This window comes from Egretta garzetta, unplaced genomic scaffold, assembly GCF_000687185.1.
Source record: "Egretta garzetta isolate BGI_Z169 unplaced genomic scaffold, ASM68718v1 scaffold154, whole genome shotgun sequence".
In the NCBI taxonomy this organism is placed as follows: domain Eukaryota; kingdom Metazoa; phylum Chordata; class Aves; order Pelecaniformes; family Ardeidae; genus Egretta; species Egretta garzetta.
In genome coordinates, this window is record NW_009259600.1 from 4,568,705 (window position 1) to 4,595,126 (window position 26,422).

At 36.2% G+C, this 26,422-nt stretch overlaps 1 protein-coding gene across 1 annotated transcript in view; it reads left to right on the forward strand.

Annotated features, from left to right (window-relative positions):
• VPS13B (vacuolar protein sorting 13 homolog B) overlaps positions 1 to 26,422 on the forward strand; it is a 482,902-nt gene that overhangs the window by 214,062 nt on the left and 242,418 nt on the right. The window contains exons 19-20 of the mRNA XM_035893844.1: positions 2,917 to 3,026; positions 12,428 to 12,572. Of these exons, the coding sequence (XP_035749737.1) occupies positions 2,917 to 3,026; positions 12,428 to 12,572 (255 nt within the window). The remainder of the gene's footprint in view (positions 1 to 2,916; positions 3,027 to 12,427; positions 12,573 to 26,422) is intronic.

Below are 26,422 nucleotides of genomic sequence, written 5' to 3' on the forward strand. Positions count from 1 at the left end.
TAACTCGGGCAAGAACTGGGATCTGGAAAGGAAACCTAGTATCGTGTGGGACTAAGGTCTGTTTTTTTCTGAAATGTAAATTTAATTAAAAGGAGAAAAGGGGAGGGGAGAAAAGAAAGTTCACCACAATCTTAATGAAATCCAGGAAACTCGAGCATTGCATTTTGACAGAGACAAAATAGCAATTAATTTTTTTCTTAGACGTGTAAGGAGTCTGCTGCCAACTTACAGCTTGGTCCTCGCATCAGTGAGATCTTCCTTGAAAACTGTGGGGGATTCTTATTTCTTGGAATGAAAACATAAGTTTAAGAGAGTTTTTTTTAGTGTGGGGGAGGAGGCAAATCTGAGAAACTTTTCTTTGACTCCATAGTTATTTATTTTGAAGAAAGCTGTTACACAGAGAACAACTTTACATAGGTGACTAAACTGCTCTTTGAATGTAGTGGCTGAGTAGCAAATATGGCAGTAAATTTCAGTAATTCAGTGTGACAGAAGTGCCTTGGTAGGTGGCCAAAGTTACCTGACAGTCAAATTGAAAGGCAAATAAAGTAATTGCTTATCTGACTACTTGTACTGGGTTTTCTTTTCTTTTTTTTTTTTTTTTCCTCCCAGACAAGCTATCAAGGACAAAAGACAACTGGAAAAATAAACTGTTTTGCTCTCTGTTCTACCTTACTTCAGAGTTTTATGGGATTGTTCTAGTGTGACTTCACTGAAGTGAAAAGATAGTTTCAGTTCAAAGCATGATTTAATTGTATTGAATTTCTTAGTTTTAGATGATCTTTTGCAGTAAACAAGAAACTAAATTGAGTAACTAGCATCATGTGCTACAATAGCACTTTTTTTTTTTTATTTTCAGGAGTCTGTTATAAATGTGGGATTTTTTTGTTGACTTTGCCTGTAGGCTGACTTTATTCCCCACTCTTTGGGAGGTCTCTGGCTCCCACTTGTCATATCATATATACATTAAACCTTTAATTAAGTTTTGCTGACAACAGGCGGTATCTCTTAAAGATGTAGGATTCTCTTATTTTGGCATACAAATATCTTATAAAAGCTAATGATTGTAGCATACACTTTATCAATCCTCTGTTACCTTCTGCTTCCTTTTTCTAGTCTCCTCTAGGTCCCGCCCAAGGTATATTCACTGGTCTTCTTACTTGCACGTTTCCCCTTTACTTTATTCTTGACATCGGCTTTGCCTTAAATTGCAGATTTATTTCTAAGGTTTATTACTGACATTTAAAACCATCAGATTGCATAGACTAGTATGTGTATAGGAGTTCCTCACAGTGTGTGTTCCAACTCCAAGCTTGTGCTAGGCAGATGATTTATCTTTGTATATTTCTTGACTGCCATTTTCCCATTGTACTCATCAGGCTTTGCTCGCATCAGCCCAGGTTGATGGGTCTTCTGCCATTTGGAATTCAGCTGGTTTTAAAATTTTGTTACATATAATAAACTCATAACTAATCTCTCTTTCCCCACCCCCCAATTTACAATTTTGGTGGTATATTAGGTATTTTGAGGCACATGTTTTTGCTGATTTTTGGAAGGTACATTGAATTGTGTGACAAGCTCTCTGAATTTATTTTGATTTATTATTAAATTCAGATTGCTGCATAATTATACTGTATACTACAGAGTAAATATACTATATATTGCTTTAGGAACTATGATTCTTTGAATTATAGAAGTACTGTAATTTTCTAGAACTTGGTGCTGGGACCTTCCAGTAACCAGGATTTCTGTTTTGAATTTATTTTGTTAATTATTTCATCATTTCATTAATTTGTTTGTTGTAAAATTGCAAAACTTACGTGAAAAGATAACTGCCTATTACTACTTGCCACACTTTTTCAATATAAATGATAACTTTGTATTATATTAATCCATTTGCTTCTGAATTACACAGATCTGTAATTAAGTTCTGCTGCAATAGATACTTTATCTGTACTATTAAAACAAAAGCCTTGCTAATACATCATCAGATTTTTAATGCAGGTTTAATGGAAATAGTGCTTCATAAATTGGGTTTTAGTGTGCTTGGCCTGAATTATATGCTAAGATTTCTGGATACGGAGAATAGTTTTTCTCCTATTTTGAGCCTCGATGTTTCCTTTGTAAGTTTTTCTTCAAAACCATAAGAAAACTAGAAGTTTACTTTTAAGAAATGAAGCTATAGTAGCCCTATCTTGTAATCCTAGGACTTCAAAAGTGAGATTTAAAGAAAATAAGATATATTGTAAAACTTAAGATAAAATCCTAAGAGCTCACAATACCGAGACTGCCAATGTTAGCAGAGTTTAAAAATTTGCCTTATTTTACATACCTAGTGCACTAAAGAATATTCATGACCACATTTACATAAGAAATATCCTGAGCAGCTTTGGGCAGAACACTAACCTAAAGTAGACCTGTCTTTATTAAAAGAACCCGCAGTCCTAGACCAAGTTTTTCTTTGAGACTGGGGGGGAGTCATGCATTATATTCTTCTCTTTCTGTCAGGGGTCTCATTGACTCATTTCTTGCCTAATGTTATTGTTGGCTGAGAATCTGAGGAAAGGTGTTGTATGTATTCAATTACACACAAAACTTTGTGGAAAAAAAGCATTTTTCTTGGCAAGAATTGCAATAAGCAAAATCAAAATGCAGTTCTCTGCTTTTTTGGGGGTGTGTGTGTGTGTCCATAACACTGGCAGTGCTGGCAAGTTTCTCACTTTCAAGAAGTTACTGAAGTTTATGTTTTAATTATTACTCTTGATTGGAATTTAAAATAAATAATATTTAGTCCAATCCATACAAAAGTCTGCATCAAAGAGGATTTTTGTGCAAGAAAAATGAATACATATATGGACATTCTTTAGCAGATAGTTTACATTTCTTCTTCTTTCTTTCCTTTCCTATGGTGTATAGGTGCAGTACTCCTGTCCAGTGTACAAGGATTAGCAATAAATGTTGATCCAGTCCTGTATAGTTGGCTTATCTACCAGCCTCAGAAAAGAGCCAGTAGACACATTCAGCAGGTACGTATTGTTGAAAGGACAGGAGTGTGGAAACTTTGCCATATATGCCAGTAGTGCATTCTTGTTCCACGTATTTGTTTTCTGTCACCCTGTTCTTTGTAGTTTGCTGCACGTACTGTTAATCTTATTTTGAATTACTTAAAATGATGGGTTTTGCACATTAAAATTTTCATTTCATTTATAATGTTTAATGAAAGGAACAGAGAGAATGTTTTTTTGATGGTCAGTGTTTAGGATCAGTATTTTGCAACTAGTTTTAACTGCTGAGACCTCATAATCCTCCTGAGACTGAATATTAAATCATGTTTTACCCATTTGGGATGATCTATCACGTAATTGCATAACTTGTTATAAAATCACTGCTCTTACTAAATTCCATTTTAATAGGAGATCAACCATACAGTTCATAACTTGACATAAGTGAATGCTGGAACAGATTCTGTATATAATATCAAAATACATATTTACGTACGAAGTGCTCGGAAAAGATGCAAGAAGTTAAGACTGTGGGTCTGTGTGGCAAAGTGGTTTTTTTGACGTACTCTTGACCTTAATTTTCATGCCCCATACTCCTGACCTGGAAAGTACACAGGTTTTGCCTGATTTTAAACTTATCCTCTATCCTAAATGTCAATCTTCTACAATTGCAACAGAAGAAAAGAAAATACATCACTTCAGAAGGTCCTTGTGTGATTAAGAGATCTTACATGTTGATATTTAAAAACTTAATGTCTACTTAATACATTTTTTTTTCTCTGTCCTTTTGAGTAAGTCAAAATCTTGGGGTTTATCTGAAAAGAGTCAGAAAATCTTTAAGTACATTTGAGTCTGTGTACACCTTCTATCAAGTAATAACATTGTGAGTTTAACAAGTTAAATCAAATCAGTAATTTATTTGGGACCATAACTATAGCTGTGTAAACTTCTGATTGCATTCAGGATAGGGATTGTCTGGCTTCCCACAGAGACAGGTGTGCCTTTACAGGCCAGAACTTCTTCAAATTTGTTTGCCTTTTAACTATTATTCTGCAATTCTTAGGTTTATAATGCCAGTTTGGTAGTACATATATTTTTGTGTCTTTACTGACATACTCACTTTGTGTAATGCAATTGTGTTGGTGTGGTTTTGCCTGAAAGCATGAAAAATCAGAAATATCAGAACATACTCAACTTCGTAAGCTGAAATAGGATGGGACAGAAGTAAGCATAAGAGTAAACATGTCTTGACAAAATGCATAAATTTTCAGTGATTTTTCCATAAAGCTGTACTGTGTCATCTTTAAGATTAATGTGATGAAACCACCAAGAAATGCATCACTCTTTGGCCCTACTGAGACTTCATTCAACTGGAACGATCAAAGAATGACTGCTGCATTGGGGTGCGGGGGTATATGCCGCCCAGGGGGGGCTACTCCTTTTTATTTATTACTGTTGCTGAACCTACCTCTGTTTGCACCTTGCTTACCCAGCAGCTAAGAATTGTAGAACTAGTGTGATAGCTGAGTCTGTTACGTTACTTGGTTTGTACAGACGCTACTTCTTTACACTTTCTCCCCTCCTTTAACCAGTGTGTCTATTTTGTACGATTAAGTTATAAACTTTTTAACCGTGTTCATGTAGTACCTAGTGCATGACATCACATGTCCTAATATGTTCTTAGATGGTCTCTGAAAAATGTGATGAACGATAAATGAGGATTTTAAGTCTGACTAAAGGTAAACACCAAAAGGCGAGAGAACCTATTTAAATGAAAAGTTAAATTTGGCACAATAACCAGTGAATGTAAACAGGTTCTTCATATATTTGAGCTAGAAGTAAAAGGGTTTAAAATCTTGAATATTAAGACTACAATAGTTTTTTTCTGCTTCTATTATCATTAGAAGGAAATTTTCTAACTTGTTTCTATATGGAATTTTATGTCTTCAGGGACAATGTGTATGACAGCTATTTTCAGGAGAAGGGGATTGGACTTAGTGTTTGTCTAAAGAGAATGTTGGAACTTGGAAATTCACTTGATGTACAACCTTTCTACATAAGTTATGTTTCTGTACAGTGTGCAAGTTGTACACCATTCTTCCTTACATTTATTTTAAACTAACTTGGAAAAAAAAGGAAAATCTGGAAATAGAACTAATCTTTAAGGCTTCTGCATAATTTTTTAAATACAGTGGAATATTTGGTGACAGATGCTTTTGGTGAATGGCATTGTAGCATATTACCTTTTTGTTACAAAGTGACTGCATGCCAAAATGTGGTTGCTGTTAAGTATTTGAATAATGATCTGTGTGGTTGCTGTTGTGGCTATATGGTCAGTGCTGTAGGGTAAATGGTTGTAAATATAACTTGTTTTTCTCTATTCATTCTGAATTTCAACATGCATCTATAAGTTTTCCTTTGTCCCCTTTGAAGCACAGAAACAGTGAGAACATTGCAGTCTAAAAATTTTGTTAAGTTCTATTAGTTTATTTTACAATAATACTGAGCTGAAATAATGAGTCTTGGTGTAGAGCAAGGAATAAACTTTATAAATCAAAGTACTGTAACTTAAAGTTCAAAACTTATTTTCAAAATCCTCAGGTTTTGACTTGTAAGATAGAGGCATCTTAGAGATGTTTTAATTCATCACCTTCTGAACATTGTGCCTGTTAAGATACTTACACCAAATTCTTAACTTAAAAGAAAAACCACAACCAGAACTTGCTACTTAATGTGTATGTTAAAAAAGAATTAATTTGTCATACCATCTTGTTTTTAACCTATTATGTGATAGTTCCAATGGTTAATGGATTGATTCTCAACTTTTTAGTACTTAATATGGCAAGAATAAATTAAAAAAATGCACTTTTTGATTTTGCTGTCCTTTAGTTCAAAACCTGAAGAATAGGTGAAAAGCATTCTGGCGAAAGGTATTCAGTAGTAAATTCTTTTGTACTGACATTTGGTGTGTTATACCTATAAAATGGAAGTACTTAGAAAGGTTTAAAGATATCAATATTTGTAAACAATATTGTGTTGGACACATGGGTAAATTTTTTTTAATGTAAATGTTTCACTCTTCATCTCTACATGTTAAGGTTTAATGCATTAAGAAGAAATCTGACAAAATTGTAATTATTCTGCTTTTTATACAGTACATGTGACTGCTCAAAGGAAAATTAGTATAAGCCAGATACTTTGCACTCCGTCTGTACGTTCCACATAAAAATTGTGTATTTTACATTGCCTGGGTGTTAAAAATAATTGCATTTTTGGTTCCCTGGATTTGTTAGACTTTTATGAAATATGGTTTTGTTACCACCATTTTTTTCAGTAACTGGTAATAATCCATGAAGTTGGAGCAGCAAATTCAAAAGACATATTACATACCCTGCTTGATGATTGATGAACTTATGCTAGATTTTAAGCAGGCTTTAAACTGACACAGAAGTTTGAGGGCTTGTTTTGTTTTTTTTTTTTTTTTAAGTGTTCTTGTATGAGTCAGTTTTTAAAATACATTATTTTTGTGAAGTGAGCTGTATGTGTAGCAGCAGTAGATGTGTTAGTGTAGTATGCGCACCAGTTACTCGCTGCTTTTTAACAGTTATTTAGCTCAGCATATCTACAGTATATGGTTAAAGCCCTTACGCTTCCTTGGTCTGAAAGCCCTGTTGAAAAGATAGGTTCTTTAAGGCTTTATGAAAAGTAAATTGAACAGAATTTGGAAAAGATACCACTATAGGGAGTGACTTCTTGTACCCATGCTGTTTAATGCTTGTTAACATTGCCTTCCTATTAAAAAGCAAAACAAAGCTACATTTAGAGGCCTTGTTTCCAGTAATTGCATATTTTATTTTGACTATTTTTTTTTAAGATTTTTTTTTTAGATGTGGCTTGTTTTATTTTTGTAAACCAGTGGTGTTTGTCATATATTTACTCTCTTATAAAAGCCCATACTTAGCTTTGCACAGGTAAATATTTGAAGAGTTTGTTTTCCTTGGTAAAAAAGCCTTAGCTATACTTTGATATGAGACAGTCAGGCATGGCATGTGATACTTTTTGCAGTGAATACATAAATGAGTGCATGTAACTTTTTTTTACCCCTCAAATGCACATTGCTGTAAAGCCTTCATAGCTTGTTAATACTTTTCTTACATTACTCATTTCTGTGAGATAAAATGACTAATTTTAGTGAAGATTAAACTATCAAAAATGTGTACCTACACATATATGAAGATGTATGATATAAATGTGTATAGATGCATATTTCTGTCATTTTCCTTGGCTTTTCTGTACATGTGTGTGTTACTACCTAATTTAATGGATATTTCAGTAATGGAGTAGATCTAAAACCAGCAGTGTAGGGAGAACATCCTTAGTCCTATACAAGAACAACTAAGGAAAATACAGTTCACTGCTTCCAGATTCATCCTGCTTTAAAGCACTGGAATGTAATCCACCTACATGATTCCAGAATCCAAATTTCTCAATTTTTTCCTGAACATCTACACTATGGAAGATTGTGTATCCCGATTCAAAAGAAAGATTTCTTCCTCAGCTGTGTAGGTAGAGTACAGAATTGGTCATTAGAAATTCAATTTAATCCATTTTTTTCCTGCCCATTTTCTCCTTTCTCTACCATTATCTTAGGAATTTTCCTGCGTTATAAAATCTTTTCACTGCTGTAAGGGAAGTTCATTGTGAGCTGAGGATGTTATTAATTCTTGATGGTATGCTTTGGGCAATTCTTCATTCAGAGGTCTGCCCCAGAGGTGTCTCTGGAATGTGTGCCTAAGATAGATAATTTTATCACCATGACTTGGTCAGTAGACTCATGTAGAACAAGTAACTCCTCTAATTTGATCTGTCTTAGGATGACTTTTGGAATATTGCAGATCTTTGTGTCTTTAAGAGCCAAACACTTCTCGCAATGAAAAGCAGTGAATGAATGACACAATGAGGGTAAATTTCAGTACCCGAACTTAGGATTTTTCCATGTTGTAGAAAAGCTGGTTGCCAAGGGTAGAGCTGTGTTGTCCTTCTTTAGTTCTAGTTTTTCTCTTCTACCTTGATAAATAGCAGGAAAGGCTTTGATAAAACAAGCATGTTTCTACAGTAGACATAATTATCTTCTTGGTGTGCAAAGATTTCTCAAATTATAATAGGTCTTGATTTCTGATATTGCTTGCAGGCCAAAAGCACTATGTTTATCCCTATCAGGATCTGTTACCTCTTACACCAAGGAACACAATTAAGTTTCTAAAAGATGTAGGAATGAAGTTACTGCTTACTTAAGAAACTAAAGCTACATGGGACTTGAACTTCATCTTCTATTTTCAGAGGCCCCTTGCAACTGTTGATACAATGCTTTCATCAGTTGGTGAAAACATGGGTGTTCTTGGCTGACATCAGTTCATGACATAAGTTTGGAAAGATTACAGCTAATCAGTGATTGGTCTTTCATGCCAACAGAGTACTTTTCTGAGCATACCTGAAATTCCTACCTGAAGAAATTACAGAACTTTGTTTGAATTAGCAAGTTCATATGCCAGGAAAGAAGGTGCTTTTGTGAACCCCAGGGGTTAGACATGCCTAATCTTTTTAATTAGGAATTAATTCAGTTTTAAGTAATGTAATTTTATTAATTAATTTAATTTTAATGGCAAACTAGGCCTAATGCCTATTTTTTTTTCAGGTCTCTGAAGCAATTTAGGGGTGTGTGCTTATATTATTAGTCTCAGAAATCAAAACAATGAAATGCAACTCAGTAGTCAATCAGTGATTGTGATTTCATGATCTTGGAACTTGTAGGCTGGGCAAGGTAAATCCTCCTTGCTGTTGCAGCTCATTCTGGCACCACTTGGACAGTCTTGCAGCATAGGTAAATACTCTTCGCTGAGGCAGATAGTGATTGCATGACAGTGATCTTAGATGTTCACGGAACACCATGTCTTGAGTAGAACTGCCATCTGTCCCTATTCCAAAGACTTCATTAATTTTTCTTCCTGCTTGCTGGTTGCAAGCTACTGCATGTGTACACATCAGTCTGTGTGCACGCAGCATCCACTGTATGGGATAGCTGGATTTAGTATAATTTCAAAGATGGCAACCCATGTCTAGATTGAGGTTTCTGAAGTCAACATTTCACAAACCAGTGCTTCATTTTTTAATTTAGTAATAATATTTAAGTTCCACTCTTGGAACATTCTTCTGCCTTTACTTTGTTATCAGGGAGGTGACTGTATAGGCATCCCTCAAATGAAAGTTACTTGTCTGCTCAGTTGGTCAAGTTTTCTTTAAAATGCTTTTCATATGTTCCTAGATCTGCTTGCATCCTCTTCAGCCGCACACTTGTGGGAAGTTACAATTCAGAAATAAAATATTTAATTACCAAAAATCCCAAGTAAAATAAAATATTAATTTATTCTACCTGGGGCAAATTTCCACTAGCCTGCTTTACAAGATATTTTAGCTTCCGTTAGTTGGCATATCTCCACATAAATCAGGAAATACTTGGGGCTTGGTATTTTTGGCAGGTTGGTTTTTAGCTGTTATTGTTTTGTGCCGTTCTCTGATTTTAGATCTTTATCAGTTCCAAAGTCATGTTGACTGCGCAGTATGAAGTAAAATAAAAAATATAATCTGTGTCTGTTGATCCATTTACATGCATAAATAACATATATGTGTGTTTTGTGTATACATACTTAACATGGCATGTAATGTGTTAGATTATTTGTGTCAAGAAAATTTAAATTTGGAAAAAGACAGCTTTCCTGTAGTTTTTTAGCCACTGCTTAAAAAGTTAATTGTAATAATTATACTGGAAAAGTAGTAAATTTTCTTATTTTGAGCACTATGAATTATTATTAATCTAGTACTCAGTGTATAATAGCCACAAAATATTATTGCATTGATAAAACTGTGTGTGCTGTGGTCAGCATTCTAGAACAGAATCTGATTCTGACTTGTGAACAAAACCATCTCATATAAATGTTGCTGTAGTTCCATATCTTTATTAAATATTCTTTATTTATCTTTTTTATAACACTACCAAACAGTAACCATAAAGCTTACGTCCCAACTAGGTGTGTTAAGCTTTACTACGTATTACTTTATAGCTAGCTGTTTGGATTCTTGTGATGAAATGCTTATGATAACACTTGCCTGCAATGTCTCCTTTCCCATCAGATTCATCTTCTCATACAGCTGTGGGGCTCTTGTCATCTACTATTTCCCAAGCCGCAATTTCCTCATCAGTTTGTGGCTAAAACCCAAATCTTGATGATTCTTTTCCATCTAGTTCAACGTTGATCTTTCATCTTCTGCATTCTTTTAACCAGAAATCTTCTGCCAAAAACCTGACAAGATTGTACTGGGCGTCATCAACAGCAACATCAGGCTTGATTTCAGTGAGCAAAGATGAAACAGCTGTTTCATTGTCCAGATCAGCACTCAAGCACTCAATATTTGGTCATAATTTTTTCCAGCTTTGTCTGGCTGTGATAGCCTTGATGTTTTTCACTATATGACTAGTGGTGTAACTTATTATGTTTTGCTGATCCATTTCTTCAGTGGTTCAGAAATAGATACTGCTTCTTCAGACAGTGTTTCCATCCATCCTATTGTCTTTTGTATTGTCTTGTATTGTCTGTGTTCATTCTTCAGAAACTCTTGCTTCACTTTGGCAAGTCAATGTTCTTGCAATGTTACGTCCAGAATTGCCAAATTATGGCTCAACAGTTGCTGTCATGGGAAAGCTGCAGATGGCTTTGCCTTATGAAAGGTTGTATCAGATAAACTGCTAAATTTTGAAAATAAGTGATGTAAAATGTCTGACGAGAGTTTACAAAACTTCAGACTCACTCTCTGTATGCACGTGGGAAGTAGTTCTGTGGCGTAAAACTTGTGTTTTCAAAGCTTATGGGTTCTTTTGTTGTTGTTATGGCTAGAGGACAGCAAAGTGGCATGTTACGGTATTCCAGAATTTTTTAGTGCTTTTGGAGACAAAGCTAATGACTGTACGTTCTGAGGGAGGAGTAGAGATGAGAGTTCTGTTTGTCATTGACATCAGTATTTTCCTATTAACTTTGCATACCACTGTATATACAAGTTGATTGTTTTCACTGGAGTAGGATTAAATAGTTGATTGTCTTTCTTACTTTAATTTACTTTTATAGTGGAAAACGGTGAAGGCGTTTGGAAGTCATTCTCCTTCAATTAAATGATTTCTCTGTTTGTTTTGGGGTTTTGTATGTGTGCACGTGTTGCACACTGGTTGATTCAGGGATCTGTTTTCTATTGGAGAAAATTTACGAGCACATTGCCCGCCTCACACAAATTTGTTTCCCACAGAGATTCCTAATGCAACGTGTGAGGTTTCTCATTACCCAGCTATATGGATTACATTTTTGCTCCAATACCAACAAAATTACATTACACAAAAATTGATTAAGATGCATGTAATCCTAATGTCTGATGTTTAGAAAAAAACTTTTGTCACCTTTAAATGATATCCCTCTGCAAAATTAATGGTAGAAATATTCTGCTTTTGTCAACTGGGACACAGCTACAATTTACATAGCAGCTAATGCTACAGCAAAATGTTAACAGCCAATTGTATGGCAAAATTGAGGACCCAATTTTTTTAAATATTCTGCCTTTTCTAGCTCGTGTTGACTGAAAAAAAAAAAAGTAACAACAAAGCTAATAGACTATATTAATTTGTGGAACTCCAGTTCCAGAACCCACATGGATTAATACACGTCACTCTTTTCTAATCTTAAAATAAAGATGCAGTCCTTCAAATTAGAATTGAATGCCTTCAATTTTGTTTAATAGTGGGATATTTTGAGCAGTTTGTCATTTATTGATAGGTCTGAAAGACAAAACAACTCAAAATCAGTAGTGGTCAGAATTAAATTTTATATTTTTAATGTGAGGAACAAATGCAATGATGTATAAATAACCATGAATCTTTTCTCTCAAGTTCAAATGGAGTTTGGTAAATTTCTTTGCAAAACTTCGCAATCTTCATACCTGGCTAAAATTTTCCAGTTTCCATTAAACATTTAGATAATTATTTTGCTTGGTTTGGTGATCATCCAGGTTTATTCATGTGTATTTTGATTGGCTAACAAGCATGGAATTTTAAATTAATAAATTATATTTCACTTTTTTTTTGTTACCTTAGAGCTTTTCTTCAGAGCAGCAGGACTGAAATAAAGAATTAGAAGTGCAAGTCTGAATGTAGCGTTCCATAATTTGTTTTCAAATTATGTGCTCCAATCATTGTTTCAAGTTTTCCTCTATACATTTCAAAATATATACTTTAAGACATGCTTCACATGACAATGTCACAATTCAATATTAATGTGGTTTGGTTTTGAGTGGCTCACAAGACATCTTTTTTTTTTTTTTTCTCCCAGTCTGTAGGAACTGTTCCACTTGGTGTGTCAGTAACTCGGAAAAAAGAGGATGAAGCATCAGTTGGAAGTGCACCTTTGGCAAGGCAGCAATCAAATCAAGCCTCTGAGTATGCCAGCAGTCCTGTCAAAACAAAAACAGTAACAGGTATGATCACTTAATTAAAACTAGCCATTCTGCCTTTGCAGCCTCCCTCAATAACATGTGTCCCCAGCTGAACAGCATCAGCTGTGAAAATACGGTGGAACGACTTTCAGTTTTAAAGAAATATTCTCCCAGAAAAGTACAACTTTTAAAATAATCAAATGTGCAATTTTGAAATATATGTTTAATTTTCTTCTCACTTTCATTTAGGTACTGTCTTGGGGCCCTGATAGTTTCATGTAACACATTTTCTACAACAAGATAAAGGAGATATGCTTTCAGTAGAATATCTGCTATTTGCCTTGATATTTCATATTTTAGTTCATAATTTTATCAGACTTTATACACTGTGATTAATCACTTTGATTTCAGTGAGTCTGATCATGTAGCTTAAAGTCTGGATTGTACGGAAATCAAGATTTGTGCGTAAACATTTAAAATTCACTGGTTTTGAAATCACTCTCCCATAGAAAATGCATTTGTTTGGCACTTCTTTTCAAGTAATTATTAAATTTAGGAATATTTTCCGGAGACTTAAAAGTGCTAAAGTTAAACTTTGTTATAACTAATCAATATGATATGGCTTTCTGGGATTTCCTAGGCTATTTATTCACATAGTACTGTCTACAAGTAGTAAAGTAGATCATCCAAAAAAAGTGACTATCCAGCTGAGACATTTAGTAATCCTTCTGAAATACACTGAAAATATTTTTCTTTTCCTTTGCATTGATGTTTGTTTCCAGATAATCATGAAATACTTCAAGATGTTGTCTGCTGAAACTCAGATTACAGTTTTGTTCGTTAGTGGTAGGGTTAATTGTTATTTTGAGATTAAAAAGGGTTAGTTGTTATTTTGAGATTAAAAAGGACTAAACCCAGAAAAACTGTTTGCTGAATGTTATGTGGGTTGCCATGCTATCACTGGTAGTAAAATAATAATTCATTTCGAAGGCTTCTTTCTCTTTAATTTATTTTTACCTCTTATAATCTTATTTTTTTATTTTTTACCATTTATTTTTACCATTCATTTATGTATTTCCTTTATTTTTGCCTGTAATGAAATGACTGTACTAATTATATTCTTCTTTTAGCTATATTTATCATCTGTTTTGCTATATTAACATCATACGTGATAATGATTTGTTTCTTCTTGAGGTTAATTCCACTTGTGTCTGTCAACAAAGCACAAAGGTGTGATGCACTAGAGAAACTTTTGTATTTTGAATATTTGACATTCAAAACTATATTTGCATGAACAGATGCTAGGTTAGCTTGTTTTAATTAGCAAATTATAAAAGTATGCATATAGTTTGCAGAACTAGCTTTGTGCTGGGAGGACTGGTGGGAGATGTGGTGGTAGGAGACTGTCTTGGGCTTAGCAGCCATGAAATGATAGAGTTCTTGATTCTTGGCGATGTATGGAAAGGTGGTAAGCAAAACCACTACCATGGACTTCCAGAAGGCAGACTTTGGCCTTCAGAAGGCCACTATTCAGGACACTGGTTGAGAGAGTCCCTTGGGAGGCAGCCCTGAAGGGCGAAGGGGTCCAGGAAGGCTGGGCACTCTTCAATAAGGAAGTTTTAAAGGTGTGGGAGCAGGCCATGCCCATATGCCATAAGACGAACTGGCGGGGAAGACAACTGGCCTGGCTGATCAGGGAGCTTTTGCTGGGACTCAGGAAAAAAAGGAGAGTTTTAACACTTTCAGAAGAAGGGGCAGGCAACTCAAGAAGAGTACAGGCATGTCATTAGGTCATGCAGAGAGAAAATTAGAAAGGCAAAAGGCCAGCTAGAAATCAACCTGGCTGCTGTTTAAGATATAATAAAAATGTTTTTACAAATACATTAACAACAAAAAGGGAGCCAAGGAGAATCTATATCCTTTATTGGATGCAGGGGGAAACATTGCCACCAAGCATGAGGAAAAGGATGAGGTACTTAATGCCTTCTTTGCCTCAGTCTTTAATAGTCAGACCAGTTATCCCCAGGGCATTCAGCCTCCTGAGCTGGAAGACAGGGATGAAGAGCAGAATAAGTCCCCCATAATCCAGGTGGAAGCAGTTCATCACCTGCTGCGCCACCTGGACAGCCACAAGTCTATGGGGCCGGATGGGATCCACCCGAGAGTGCTGAGGGAGCTGGTGGAGAAGCTTGCCAAGCCACTTTCCATCATTTATCAGCAGTCCTGGCTAACAGGGCAGGTCCCAGATGACTGGAGGCTTGCTAACGTGACGCCCTTCTACAAGCAGGGCTGGAAGGAGGATGCAGGGAATTACAGGCCTGTCAGCCTGATGCTGGTACTGGGGAAGATTATGGAGCAGTCCATCTTGAATGCACTCACCAGGCATGTGAAGGACAATCAAGGGATCCAGTCCAGCCAGCGTGGATTCATGAAAGGCATGTCCTGCTGCATGATCTCCTTTATGACTGGGTGACCCATCTAGTGGATGAAGGAAGGGCTGTGGATGTTGTTTACCTGGATTTCAGCAAAGCCTTTGACTCTGTCTCCCACACCATTCTTCTGGAGAAGCTGGCAGCTCATAGCTTAGACAGGTGTACTCTTTGCTGGGTAAAAACCTGTCTGGAGGGCCAAGCCCATAGAGTCGTGGTGAATGGAGTTAAATCCAGTTGGTGGCTGGTCACAAGTGGTGTCCCCCAGGGCTCAGTTCTGGGGCCAGTCTTGATTAATATATTTATCAATGATCTGGATGAGGTGGTTGAGTGCACCCTCAGTAAGTTTGCAGATGACACCAAGTTGGGTGGGAGTGTTGATCTGCTTGAGGGTAGAAAGGCTCTACAGAGTGACCTGGACAGGCTGGGTCAATGGGCTGAGGCCAGCTGTGGGAGGTTCCACAAGGCCAAGTGCCGTGTCCTGTGCTTGGGTCACAACAGCCCCATGCAATGCTACAGGCTTGGGGAAGAGTGGCTGGAAAGCTGCCCAGCAGAAAAGGACCTGGGGGTGCTGGTTGACAGCCGGCTAATCATGAACCAGCAGTGTGCCCAGGTGGCCAAGAAGGCCAAGAGCATCCTGGCTTGTATCAGGAATAGTGTGGCCAGTGGGAGTACGGAAGCAATTGTTGCCCTGTACTTGGAACTGGTGAGGCCGCACCTCGAATACTGTTTCGGGCCCCCCATTACAAGACGGACACTGAGGCACTGAAGCATGTCCAGAGAAGGGCAATGATACTGGTGAGGGTTCTGGAGCACAAGTCTGATGAGGAGTGGCTGAAGGAACTGGGGTTGTTTAGTCTGGAGAAGAGGAGGCTGAGGGGGAGACCTTATCACCCTCTACAACTACCTGAAAGGAGGCTGTAGCAAGGTGGGTGTTGGTCTCTTCTCCCAAGTAAGAAGTGGTAAGGTGAGAAGAAATGGCCTCAAGTTGCATCAGGGGAGGTTTTGACTGGATATTAAGAAAAATTTCTTTACTGAAAGAGTGGTCAAGCATTGAAACAGGCTGCCCAGAGAGGTGGTGGAGTCACCATCCCTGGACGTTTTCAAAAAACATGTAAATGTGGCACTTTGGGACATGATTTAGTAGGAATGGTGGTGTTGGGTTGCTGGTTGGACTTGATGGTCTTGGAGATCTTTTCCAACCTTAATGATTCTATGATAATATTTGAGTTTTAAAAATTAGTGTCCCAGTCTGGAACCTGCTCAGCTTGGTAGCCGGTTTTGATCTTCAGCCTTTGTTATTCTTCACCTTGAGTATTATCTTTTCTGCAGTAACGATCACACCATTCTACTAAAAGAAAATGTTGTTATTCAAAATCTAGAAATGCCATGATTGTCAGTTTTGCTTTTGTTTTGGGTTGTGTGTGTGAGAGTCCAGAAATGGTAAAAAAAATATAAATTATAATGTCTTAAAAGCAAAAGAAGGATTTCTATGCATCTCAACTTCTTCCACTTTTTAATTTGAAGTCAATATCAATATATGTTTTCAATTACTTAATGCAACATATGTTGCTGCAAAAATGAAAACTTCGTTGTTAGATTTCATTTATGTTAGCTGCCACTTACTTTACTCATTCATTATCAAAGAAGTTTAGCCTAAATACTGGGGTTTTTTTGTGATTAGGCAGATATTCAGCTTCTCTCTAAAACATAGGGGTTGATACTAATAAATGAAAGGTGATAGTGCTACTTCTCTTAAGAGATAACATTGACTAAGCATTTTCTTTTTTGAATTAGAAGCAGTCTTTTTAAAGAAGAGATTACTAAATTTGAGTTCATTAATTCTCAACTGGTAAACAAATTGTTGAAAAAAATTGCTATTTTTTAAGTGAAGCTATTACATATAGCAGAGGGTCTTGGGTTTTTTTTTTTATTTTTAAGATGTAGTGTGCCTGACTGCTGGTTTGAAGGCTGGCCTGTGTTTTAAAATGTGTACTTCCGGACTGTAACAGAAAGGTAAAATGCCAGGTGTAATACACCTGGCGTATTTGAGGTTTACATGCAAAAATGGGAATAAAAATATAAAATGAATGCCAAAGAGCAAAAGCCTTGTATACTAACGAAATTATTTCAAGGGATGCTATCTGTCTGCTTCTGTAGACCACACAGATATTTCTCTTAATTAAAGAAAGGAAGGAGAGCTATGCCACACTGCAGTGCCGTGCAGGCTTGTTCTCTGTAAAGCCTCCTGAAACTTCATGTAATGTTAGAAGCTTTTCCTGTAGAGTTCATCTTGTGCCGTGTTGTCAGAATTGGCTTTCAGTAGAAGATTCAGGGGATGGTAAAAATTAACATGTACATTGTGTCACAAAAAAAGTCTCTGATTACAAAGCCACCAGTTACAGTGGTTAGAAAAGGTTGGATGGATGCAAGTGTGAAAGATGAGATGTCATTCTCCGAGAAGTTTCAGTGTATCCTTTGTTTCACACTTTGTGTCTTTACAGGTATGTAATGTTATGGAATACGGTGAATGAGTGATTAGTTTATTAAACTAAAAATAGAGTGACTGTGATTCTTCTCCTTTCTAATTTTTCTGGGTCCCTCGCTCCCACAATTTTTCATTTTATTTCCTTTATTTCAACTTCACCTATTTTCTGTCTGAGTTTTCTTTCATTATTTGTCTCACCTTTTTAAACCAGGAATACGACAGGATTTAAGGTCTAGGACGTATACCTATATACCTATGCTATAAAAGCATTCTAGGTAAAAGGGGCAACGATCTTTGTGAGCTTTGTATTTCTCAGTCATCAAGGCTCTAGCTACAGATGCCTTAAGTTGTCAGGGAACTGAGATTCCTACTTTGATAAAACTGAGACTCCTACATTGATAGCAAGCACATATGCATAGTCTTTGCAGATTGAAAGAGATTGTATCTTAAAATAGTGATATTCAGGTGGCAATTGTGAACTTGCCCTTTTCAAGTCTAGCATGATCTCAGCAGTCACTCCCTTGAGAACTGCTAGAAACCAACCCTATGTATTAAATGAAAGCAGTTTGTAATCACAGCTGTAAAATGATTTAAAACATTGATCTTGAGTTTAGTTTATTAGTTAATGGCTGCTGAGACCTTGCCAAAAATGAAGCATGGGAAAAGAGCAAAACTACTATTTATATGGTATCTGTCTGTGAAAATCCAAGGTTTCTGTTCTTAAGTCTCAAACTGTAGTTATTTATAAATCCCCTTAACCCCAGAGGCTTCAAAAACAGAGTAGGATGATAGAATATATGGTTTAAATTTTGTATGATGTGGCTGTGAACAAGCAAGGTGATAAAGAAAGAGTATTAAAAAGAAGTAATAAGTATTTACCTCAGTTCCTCCATCCACCCACTTTTCCTCCCACTCAGCAATTCAGCAACTGATTTGCAGACCCATAGCTATATATAGAAGTATAGCTCTTACGTCTGGATAGTGGCAAAATGATTGCTGTATGTGTGTAGAAATATGTAATGTAATGTAGCATATGTAGCATACATATAGAGGAAGGTATTATGGGCTGCAGTAGATGGGTAGGGCAGTCTTTGAAAGCTGTCTTGTGCATGCTGTTGAGTAATCGTTAAAGCCAAAGTGTCTGTTCTCACACATTCAAGATGGGTGCTCATTCATTATTAAAGTAACTTGTAGATTTCATTCATGTTAAGTTATTAAATTATTATAATTATTTTCACCTTGAAAAATACAGTAACATTTTCCATGCTTAAAGATGAAATCGGGATTTTTTACTGCATCCTAGTGAGGTCTTTTTGTAGCCATTACACTGAAATATAATTTCACCAACATATACTATGATATCCAACATTTAGCAGTGCTTGGAATTAACCATGATATCCCAGACACAAATTCTATACTGTCTTGTGAGGCGTAACCCAGTGACTACGGCATCTAGTTTTCCAGTGACAGTAGAAAATTACCCTCACACATGCTCTTTAGTATGAGGAACGGAAGAAGCTGCTTTAGAGATGCCAAAAAGGATTTTTTTCCTCACTCAGAATCCTGAAAGTTGACTTTTCTTATAGCCACAGGATAGGTAGGTAAATGGAATTTAATGTATCATCTAAGAAGTCGCAAACTTTTCAGGTGGACTAGGCCCCACAGCCTCTTACAAAGGCACCTGAAAACAAAATGCTCTGTCCCATAACTGAAAGTACACTTGTCACATAAAATTTTATTGATTCCTGTTACACAATAGCCGGGTATTTGGGCATGGTCTTGAGCATACATCAGGGCATATAGCAGCAGACAGGTGGTTTTCATCACTAGGTGTAGCACCCATGACCAGAGATTGCTCCGTTTTCTTGTCAGGTGGACAGATTGCAAGGGCATTTGCAAAAGAGAATTAAACAGTGGTGGAGTTTGGATAGCTTTTTTCCATAGGCCAGGTTGGTGAGGTCCACGAGTCAGAGAGCACACTGGTCATATAATTCCACTACAATTTCAGTATTACCATGGAGTATCAGTCCCAAGTTCAAAGCCGAGCTGTTTCATTCTGCAGGAAGTGTACATGTGGTATGTTGGAATATGTGCATATGGGGAGAAAGATAGGACATCAAATCATTCCAGTTTGGAAAAATCTCTCACTTGTGTTTCTGAAACGTTGATACTTCGTTCTGTGGAACTATTGCTCTTACAGAGAAATAATTAAAGAGTTTTAAAGTTTCATAAGTGCTAAGTTACACCTAGTCTACTATTCATTTGTGTTTCAAGCAGATGGAGGATGGTGTCATAACAAGAAAGTTCAAAACTGTCTTAGATGGCCTTTATATTCTCTGTCCTGTATAAGTTGTCTGATTTTTAATAAGGACAGAGCTCCCATTGCCAGTTTTTACCTTCTTTACCCTGCTTACTTATTTTACCAGAGGTTGGAGAAACATAATATCTTTGAGAAATTTATCCCGACAAATTTGATTTCGATTGACCAGCAAACGCAAAAGGAATTAGAGGGCAAGCAAATGAGTTGCATGCATATGTTTAGAGTATAAGATTGCATAAGCCTTCTTGCCATAGGAAATCAGGCAAAGAAAGATCCCCACCTTTCCTTTTTATCAGTTCCTAACATTTAATAGTGTAGATATAACAACACGCTTATCAGTTGGTTGTTAGATACTTACTATAACTGGATCTTTTCGGTTGTTGCAGGAAGTGTTAGTAATTCAGTTTTGAAAACTTTACTTCAAGTAAGTCTTAAAATTCCTTCACAGTATACACTTGTGATATTTTTGAACCACTATTAAATACTTCTCCATGGAAGTGGAGAGAAGAGGAAGCTTTAAATGTAGACATGTCTCTCTTATTTAGACCAACTGATGCTGTGTTAGTGTTTTTATTTGAAGTTTCATCTTAAGTTGAACTTTCTGTTGAGATTAGAGTAGCAGAATATGACTTGTACTTAGCAAAACTGGAGTCATTTACTGATTTTTTTTTATTATTATTTTTTTTCTTTCTAAAGTACAACTAGAATGTTGAACTAGATTCTTGCTAAAATGAGCTGTTGGAATGCAAAAAACTGGCAAGTGTGAGAGAAGTCTGGCTGGTGAGAAATCAATGGCTTATCTGAAGTATTTGAATTAGTAGGTCACTATTTCTGCTCAATGAACTGAATGATTATCGTTTATTCATGCCTGCTATGAAATGTATGACTGATTTTTTTGGCAAGATGAATGAAATTAAATAAATGCTAAATAGGCAAAGTAAAATATAGGAATTTAAATCTGACACACATTTACCTAGGGTGCCTGAAAATACTAGGATTTTTATATTTTTATAAGTAGGGTTTAGTTCTTGGAAGGATTATTGAGAAGGAAAGTCTCCAGGTACAGATGATTTATAGTAACTTTAAAATGGCTGGACAATCACATACCTATTGCGAGTTGTCGTAGCTAGTAAAATGACTTTCGACTTTTGTCCTATGACAGCATTTCTTCCATTCAGTGTGTGGATTTCAAAAACATTAGTAGCACAAAGCCAATATAGTATATCAAACATGCTTTCTGTATGAAGAAATTCAAGTTGAGAGAGAAAGAAGAGGTGTTTATTTTTAGTTTATATTTAAAAGATGACGGAACTTTCAGTGTATTTTAAAAAAGGCAGAATTGCTCCTGCATTTACACAAAAAATTATTTTAAATCCAAAGGCTGAAATTCTTACTTCATGGGATAAAATTTATTTGGAATGCTAAGCAATATTAGATAAATTCAGGCACCCATACAACACTTTCTTGTAATTATTAATATAGTAGCTCCATTTTGTCCGTGAAAGGTTGTTACTGATTTGTACGAAAGTGTCAGTCCTTGTTTAATTTTTTTTCCAGAACTAAATAGGTATTTTTTTTCAAGAAATAGTGCAGCAATCATTGAGAATTTGGTGGGAGAAAATGCTGACCATCGCCATTCTCTAGCCAACCCCCTCTTTCACACAGAAAGATCCTTTTTTTCTTGCACAACATCATTAATATCACATTTGTCTTTGTTTAATGACATATGTTTACTCTAGAAAAAAGCTTGTTGGGTAAAAAAGTCAAAAGCCTCTGTATTTTAACACTTACTCTGCTGCTGCTAGCTCATTGAATGACCATTCTAATTTAGTCACTACACTGCTCTGCTGCCATTTCCCTGAATATAAAGGACTTGCTCTGGCTCATTGTCAGGGACTGTGTGGCTCAATTATCATCTTGATTGATAAAAGTAACGTGTTATCTGTATCGTTAGTAAAGTAGAATGCAAAAATGCTCGAAGCCCAGTAAAGAAGTTATTTATGCAAAGACTATTCAGTATGTGGGCAAATATATTGCATATTTTTATAAGCTTGAAAGAACTTCCTGCTGTTAATTTAGTTAAGTACTGCTTTTATTCTCAAACATCCTGATGAAGAATGCAATTTTTTTTTACATACAAATCATGGTAGTATATCCTTAGAACTAAAAATTCAGTTACATGAAAAATTCAGATATCAGCCATCCAGGATTGGCAGTATAGGCAATAACTTATGATACTGCAAAAATAAAATGTGAATATTTCTGCAACACTTCTGATGGATACTGATGAATCAGAAAATATTGGTAAATACAGCTCTGAACTTCCCATAATTCTTTCAATAAGCCTGCTAACTAGATTAACTTTTTATTTTTAAATTGGATTGTGGGGGAAAAATAGTACATAAAGGTAGGAAATATTTTTAACAAGATATTCCTCTGTGCATTTGCAATTTCTGGTATACATATAATGTCTTAATCTCTAAATCATGGAACAATATTAATATATGGAAATGCATTTTATTGAGAACAGCATTTGTATCTTTGGCTGTCATGTATATATATGCACAAAAGTGTGAATCATTTGTAATGCCTTCATACATCTCTATATATAGACATATGTTTAGTTCTGTTGTGTTGCAAATGTAAAAATATGTAGACTTATGAGGAAAATTGGAATGTAAACCTAAGGACAAACAAGCTTTTATATGCTAAGTTTTACTGAATTTTGCTTTTGCACAATATTATACTTAGAAACCAAAACCTGCTGGTTTGCAGAAAATAGCAAGTAAGTTTTAAGTAGGAGGTGGTGGGGTTTGTGTGTGGGTTTTTTTTTTTTTTTTTTTTAGGGGGGTAGTTTTTGTTTTGTTTTACATATGAAAAATGAATTAATCTTCTGAAAAAAAAAATCTGTAGGCCATTTAGATTTTTTCAGAGTTGTTTGAAGTTCGAATTTTCTCCTCCACTGCATTTTAATCTCATTTCTAATCCCTTAGATCCCGTGATCTGTTCCTTAATGGTTGCATTTGTCACAAACACCTTGGTATTTTTGGTTTTATTTCTGATAAAAAGCAGTATAATGCATGAAAATGTGAATAGATATTAAGAAATTCCAATGAATTCTTTGACACTATGGAGACTACTTCTAATTTTGGCAGAGGAAAAATCTTTCCAGAAAGAGCCATATAGTAACAGTATGCTTTCCTTTGATTTCTTTCTTCTTTTAAATGCTATTATTGTTCATGTGTTTTGCTGTCATGGCCTCTTAGTAACTATGACTAGTTTGCAATGGGATTTTTCTCAGCTTAACTCAGTTCTGATGCGTGAGAAGCTAGATGACAGTCGATGTGACGTGGGAAGCAAAGCTTGCCCAGTTTGTTGAGGTCATGTGATGGGTGCATTTTGAGTGCGGTCATAGAATGGGATGGTGGAGAGACTGTCCCACTGCAGGCAGCTGCATGGGTGTCTGCCTGTGAACCTTGTCTTTCAGTAGGAGCTCTCTGTGCTTTTGGGGATCACTGAAAGTACAGGTTTGCCTGCAGCAGGACAACCTTTTCTAACCAGAAAGAAGCTGCTGCCCTCTTAATGCATGAGGTATCTGAGGCACACAGCGGGCCAGGAGAAATGAGTTGGCTTCTGCCAGAGGGATGAGACATGATGTATCTGCACCACATACAAATTAGGAATAAGGTGTTAGCATTGTATTTTATCTCCCCTTAGTAAGGAGAGAGGAGGAACTGAAAGCATGAGGCCAGTGGTGAGTACAAATTAGCAGTAATCTTCTACCCAGTAGTGGAAAATCTCAAATCCATGGTCTGCTTGGTTTATTTGAGGAAATGTCCATTTGCCCCAAATTTTTGCACTTCAGAAGTTTTATTTTCCCTTTCATGTTCCTTAGGTCACCAAATATTAAAAGCACAGAATAGCACCATTTTCCCCAAAGATCTTTTTATTTTTAAAACTTTTAAGTATTTTATGGACCAGACCTCTAAAGCAACTAGTTCCCAGTAGGCTAAAAAGCATAAAGAAGGAGGTATATGTCTATGTAAGAAAGACACCTGTATCTAGAATTTATGCCTGTAAGTCTTGTTTAGTGGCATTTCCTACAAAGAGAGTATGTTTATGATTAATTTTGCAGGATTGCCACATGGAACTCCTCTATACTTTAACCATAAATTGTGAAATGAATTATGAAAACTGATCAGTCCTTTTTAAAAAGTCTGTTCGTTACCAGTATGCGTTCTGAAATTGATGGCGAGTGTGGCAGCCTCTGAGTAATTGACGGTTGATTTAAATAGTATTTTTACAAAAATACCAGTTAAACAATATGGGACTAGAAGATGAAAGTGGGAACGTTTTATGTTCCTATACATGGGTTTTCTTCAAAATTCAACTTGTGCAACCTGAAGCAGCCCCCCCTCTGTTTTTTTTTCCTCGTCAGTTCGTATTTCATACAAGTCATATTTTCTGTCTAGCTATTGCTGACTGGCTCCTGGCTTCAACACAAGGCTGATTACAGTGCCAGGAAATGTTCCTAGGTTTTCAGTTCAGTAGTAGCTGAGTAGCATAATTATTTTAGGAGATTAACCTTCATACCGAGACAGATGGAGCTGATCCAGCCTACATGTCTACTACTGAGGACTAGCAGAACCCACACAGTAGCCACACCAGACTACTACAGTCTCTTAGTAAGTGTCATCTACTGATGCCTTTGCCTGATGGGGAATGAAGACATTGTTCTGGCCCAGCATCCCTTCAGACAAAACTCTGGGACTTACCAGTACAGGAAACAAATGAACAGAGGACTTCTTTCTTCTTTTCTTTTCAGGAGTTACTTCTGTGTTTGTTTCTTCTTTCCACTCTGAAACACCTCTTATTACTTCTCTATTTTCCATGATTTCTGGTTCCTTATCCACTTCCTGGGTTTCAAGGCTTTCTTTTTTTTTTCTTAGTTGAGTATGGGGTGTTACAGTGAAGCTGTATGGATATTCCTGGAATTTGAATCAGCTTTGTAGGTTTGAATTGCACATATAAGGAGTGAAACAAAGTGGTGCTTTGGCCAGCTAATTTTATTCTTAACTCACAGATAGTTGCTTCTGTCATTAGAAAGGTGATTCCTCTAATTGAGAGAGAATTAGCAGAGGGTGTGTTTCCCAGCGAACAAAACATGGGAGACGGGAACAAAACCTAGCTTTAGATCCCACTCACAAGGAAAGCACTTGTTCAGTGACGTAGGATGTTGATACTCCCTGCTGATTGTGCTGTAGCATATATAGTTTTACATTGTATTTATCTATTCATCCTGACCTGAAGCATTTCTGCCTGTGAGATTTCCAGAGTGTCACAGTGACAGTGTATACCGTTCTTACCCTTACCCACACTTGTATTCTGGAGTTCTACGCTCCAGTAATTCTCTTATTTTACTGTTTCTTGATACTCAAGCTGTTCCTAATTCTTACCTTGTAATGTGTAGTGTAGGGCCTGACTACACAGAGAAGACGGTGTGAACTGAGGTAGGGTAAGAAGTTAAAGCAGAACAGCTATTCCTCACTGAATGTCTTTGTTTTAACTTAATCCATTCATAATGTGGATGGAATACTCACTGTGTGGCATGAAAGTGTCCATATGAGAAAATACTATGAAATAGCTACTCCACGCTACTTATCAAGATGAACAATTTATTTGTTTATCTCTCCAGCACAGCTGACAACAAACAATCCTGAAGTGTCATGGTTTTGACAGTCTCATGATCCGATTTTCATTCTTTGTCATTCTAATAGATCCATAATTGGAGCCAGGAATATCTGAGAGGACTAATTATACTGCAGCCATAAAAATTCTCTTTCACTCTTTTGACCACCTCTCTTTTTGAATCTTTTGGTTCCCCATCAGTTTAATAAACTTAATGCTTCTCTTTCTTTTCAGATCATTAAAAATACTATTTGTTGAAGGATTTTGTCTAGAATATTAAACAACTCTGGCTTTTTCTAGCCTTGATGGGAAAAATGTCACAAATTAATTCCTCAAGTGGCATTAACATTGCACACCCTTGGCAAAAATTCACCTCTTGGATGTTTCATTTTTTAATTCCTTGCATGATCAAAACTGACTGAAGAGCCAGTGGTGCATATGAAGGGGCATATACTTTTGCTCACCTGAGTTCAGTTGATAGCATAATTTTGTTTTAAGAATTTTTCTGTGGTTTGGATGCCACAGATTTTTCCTAGCTGTATAATTGGGAGACATAAATTGTCACGCTTGTGCTGATTTCAATTTAGTTTAAAATGAAGTCATGAAGGCTTCATAATTTATTCCTGTAGTTTTGTCAGCTCAATGACATCTAGACCTAAACTGGAAATGTTAAAGAAGCTGACATCCCAGAACATAAGAAGGAGGATATTCTGTAAGAGATGACAGGAGGAACTATGTACCACTCATACAGTCTTTAATGAATTTGTAGTTACTACTTGATCTCCTCACTAGTCCTCTTTTGAAGTTCTGCTATGCTCACATTCAATTAAGTGCTTCTGTTATCTAAAATATTTCCATATTGCAGTTACTGAATAACTAACAATTTAAGGAAATTTATCTTTTTACTAGAAAACATTGAATTTTGCTGAAATATTCTACACCTTAGTATTTTTAAGCTTGACAAAAT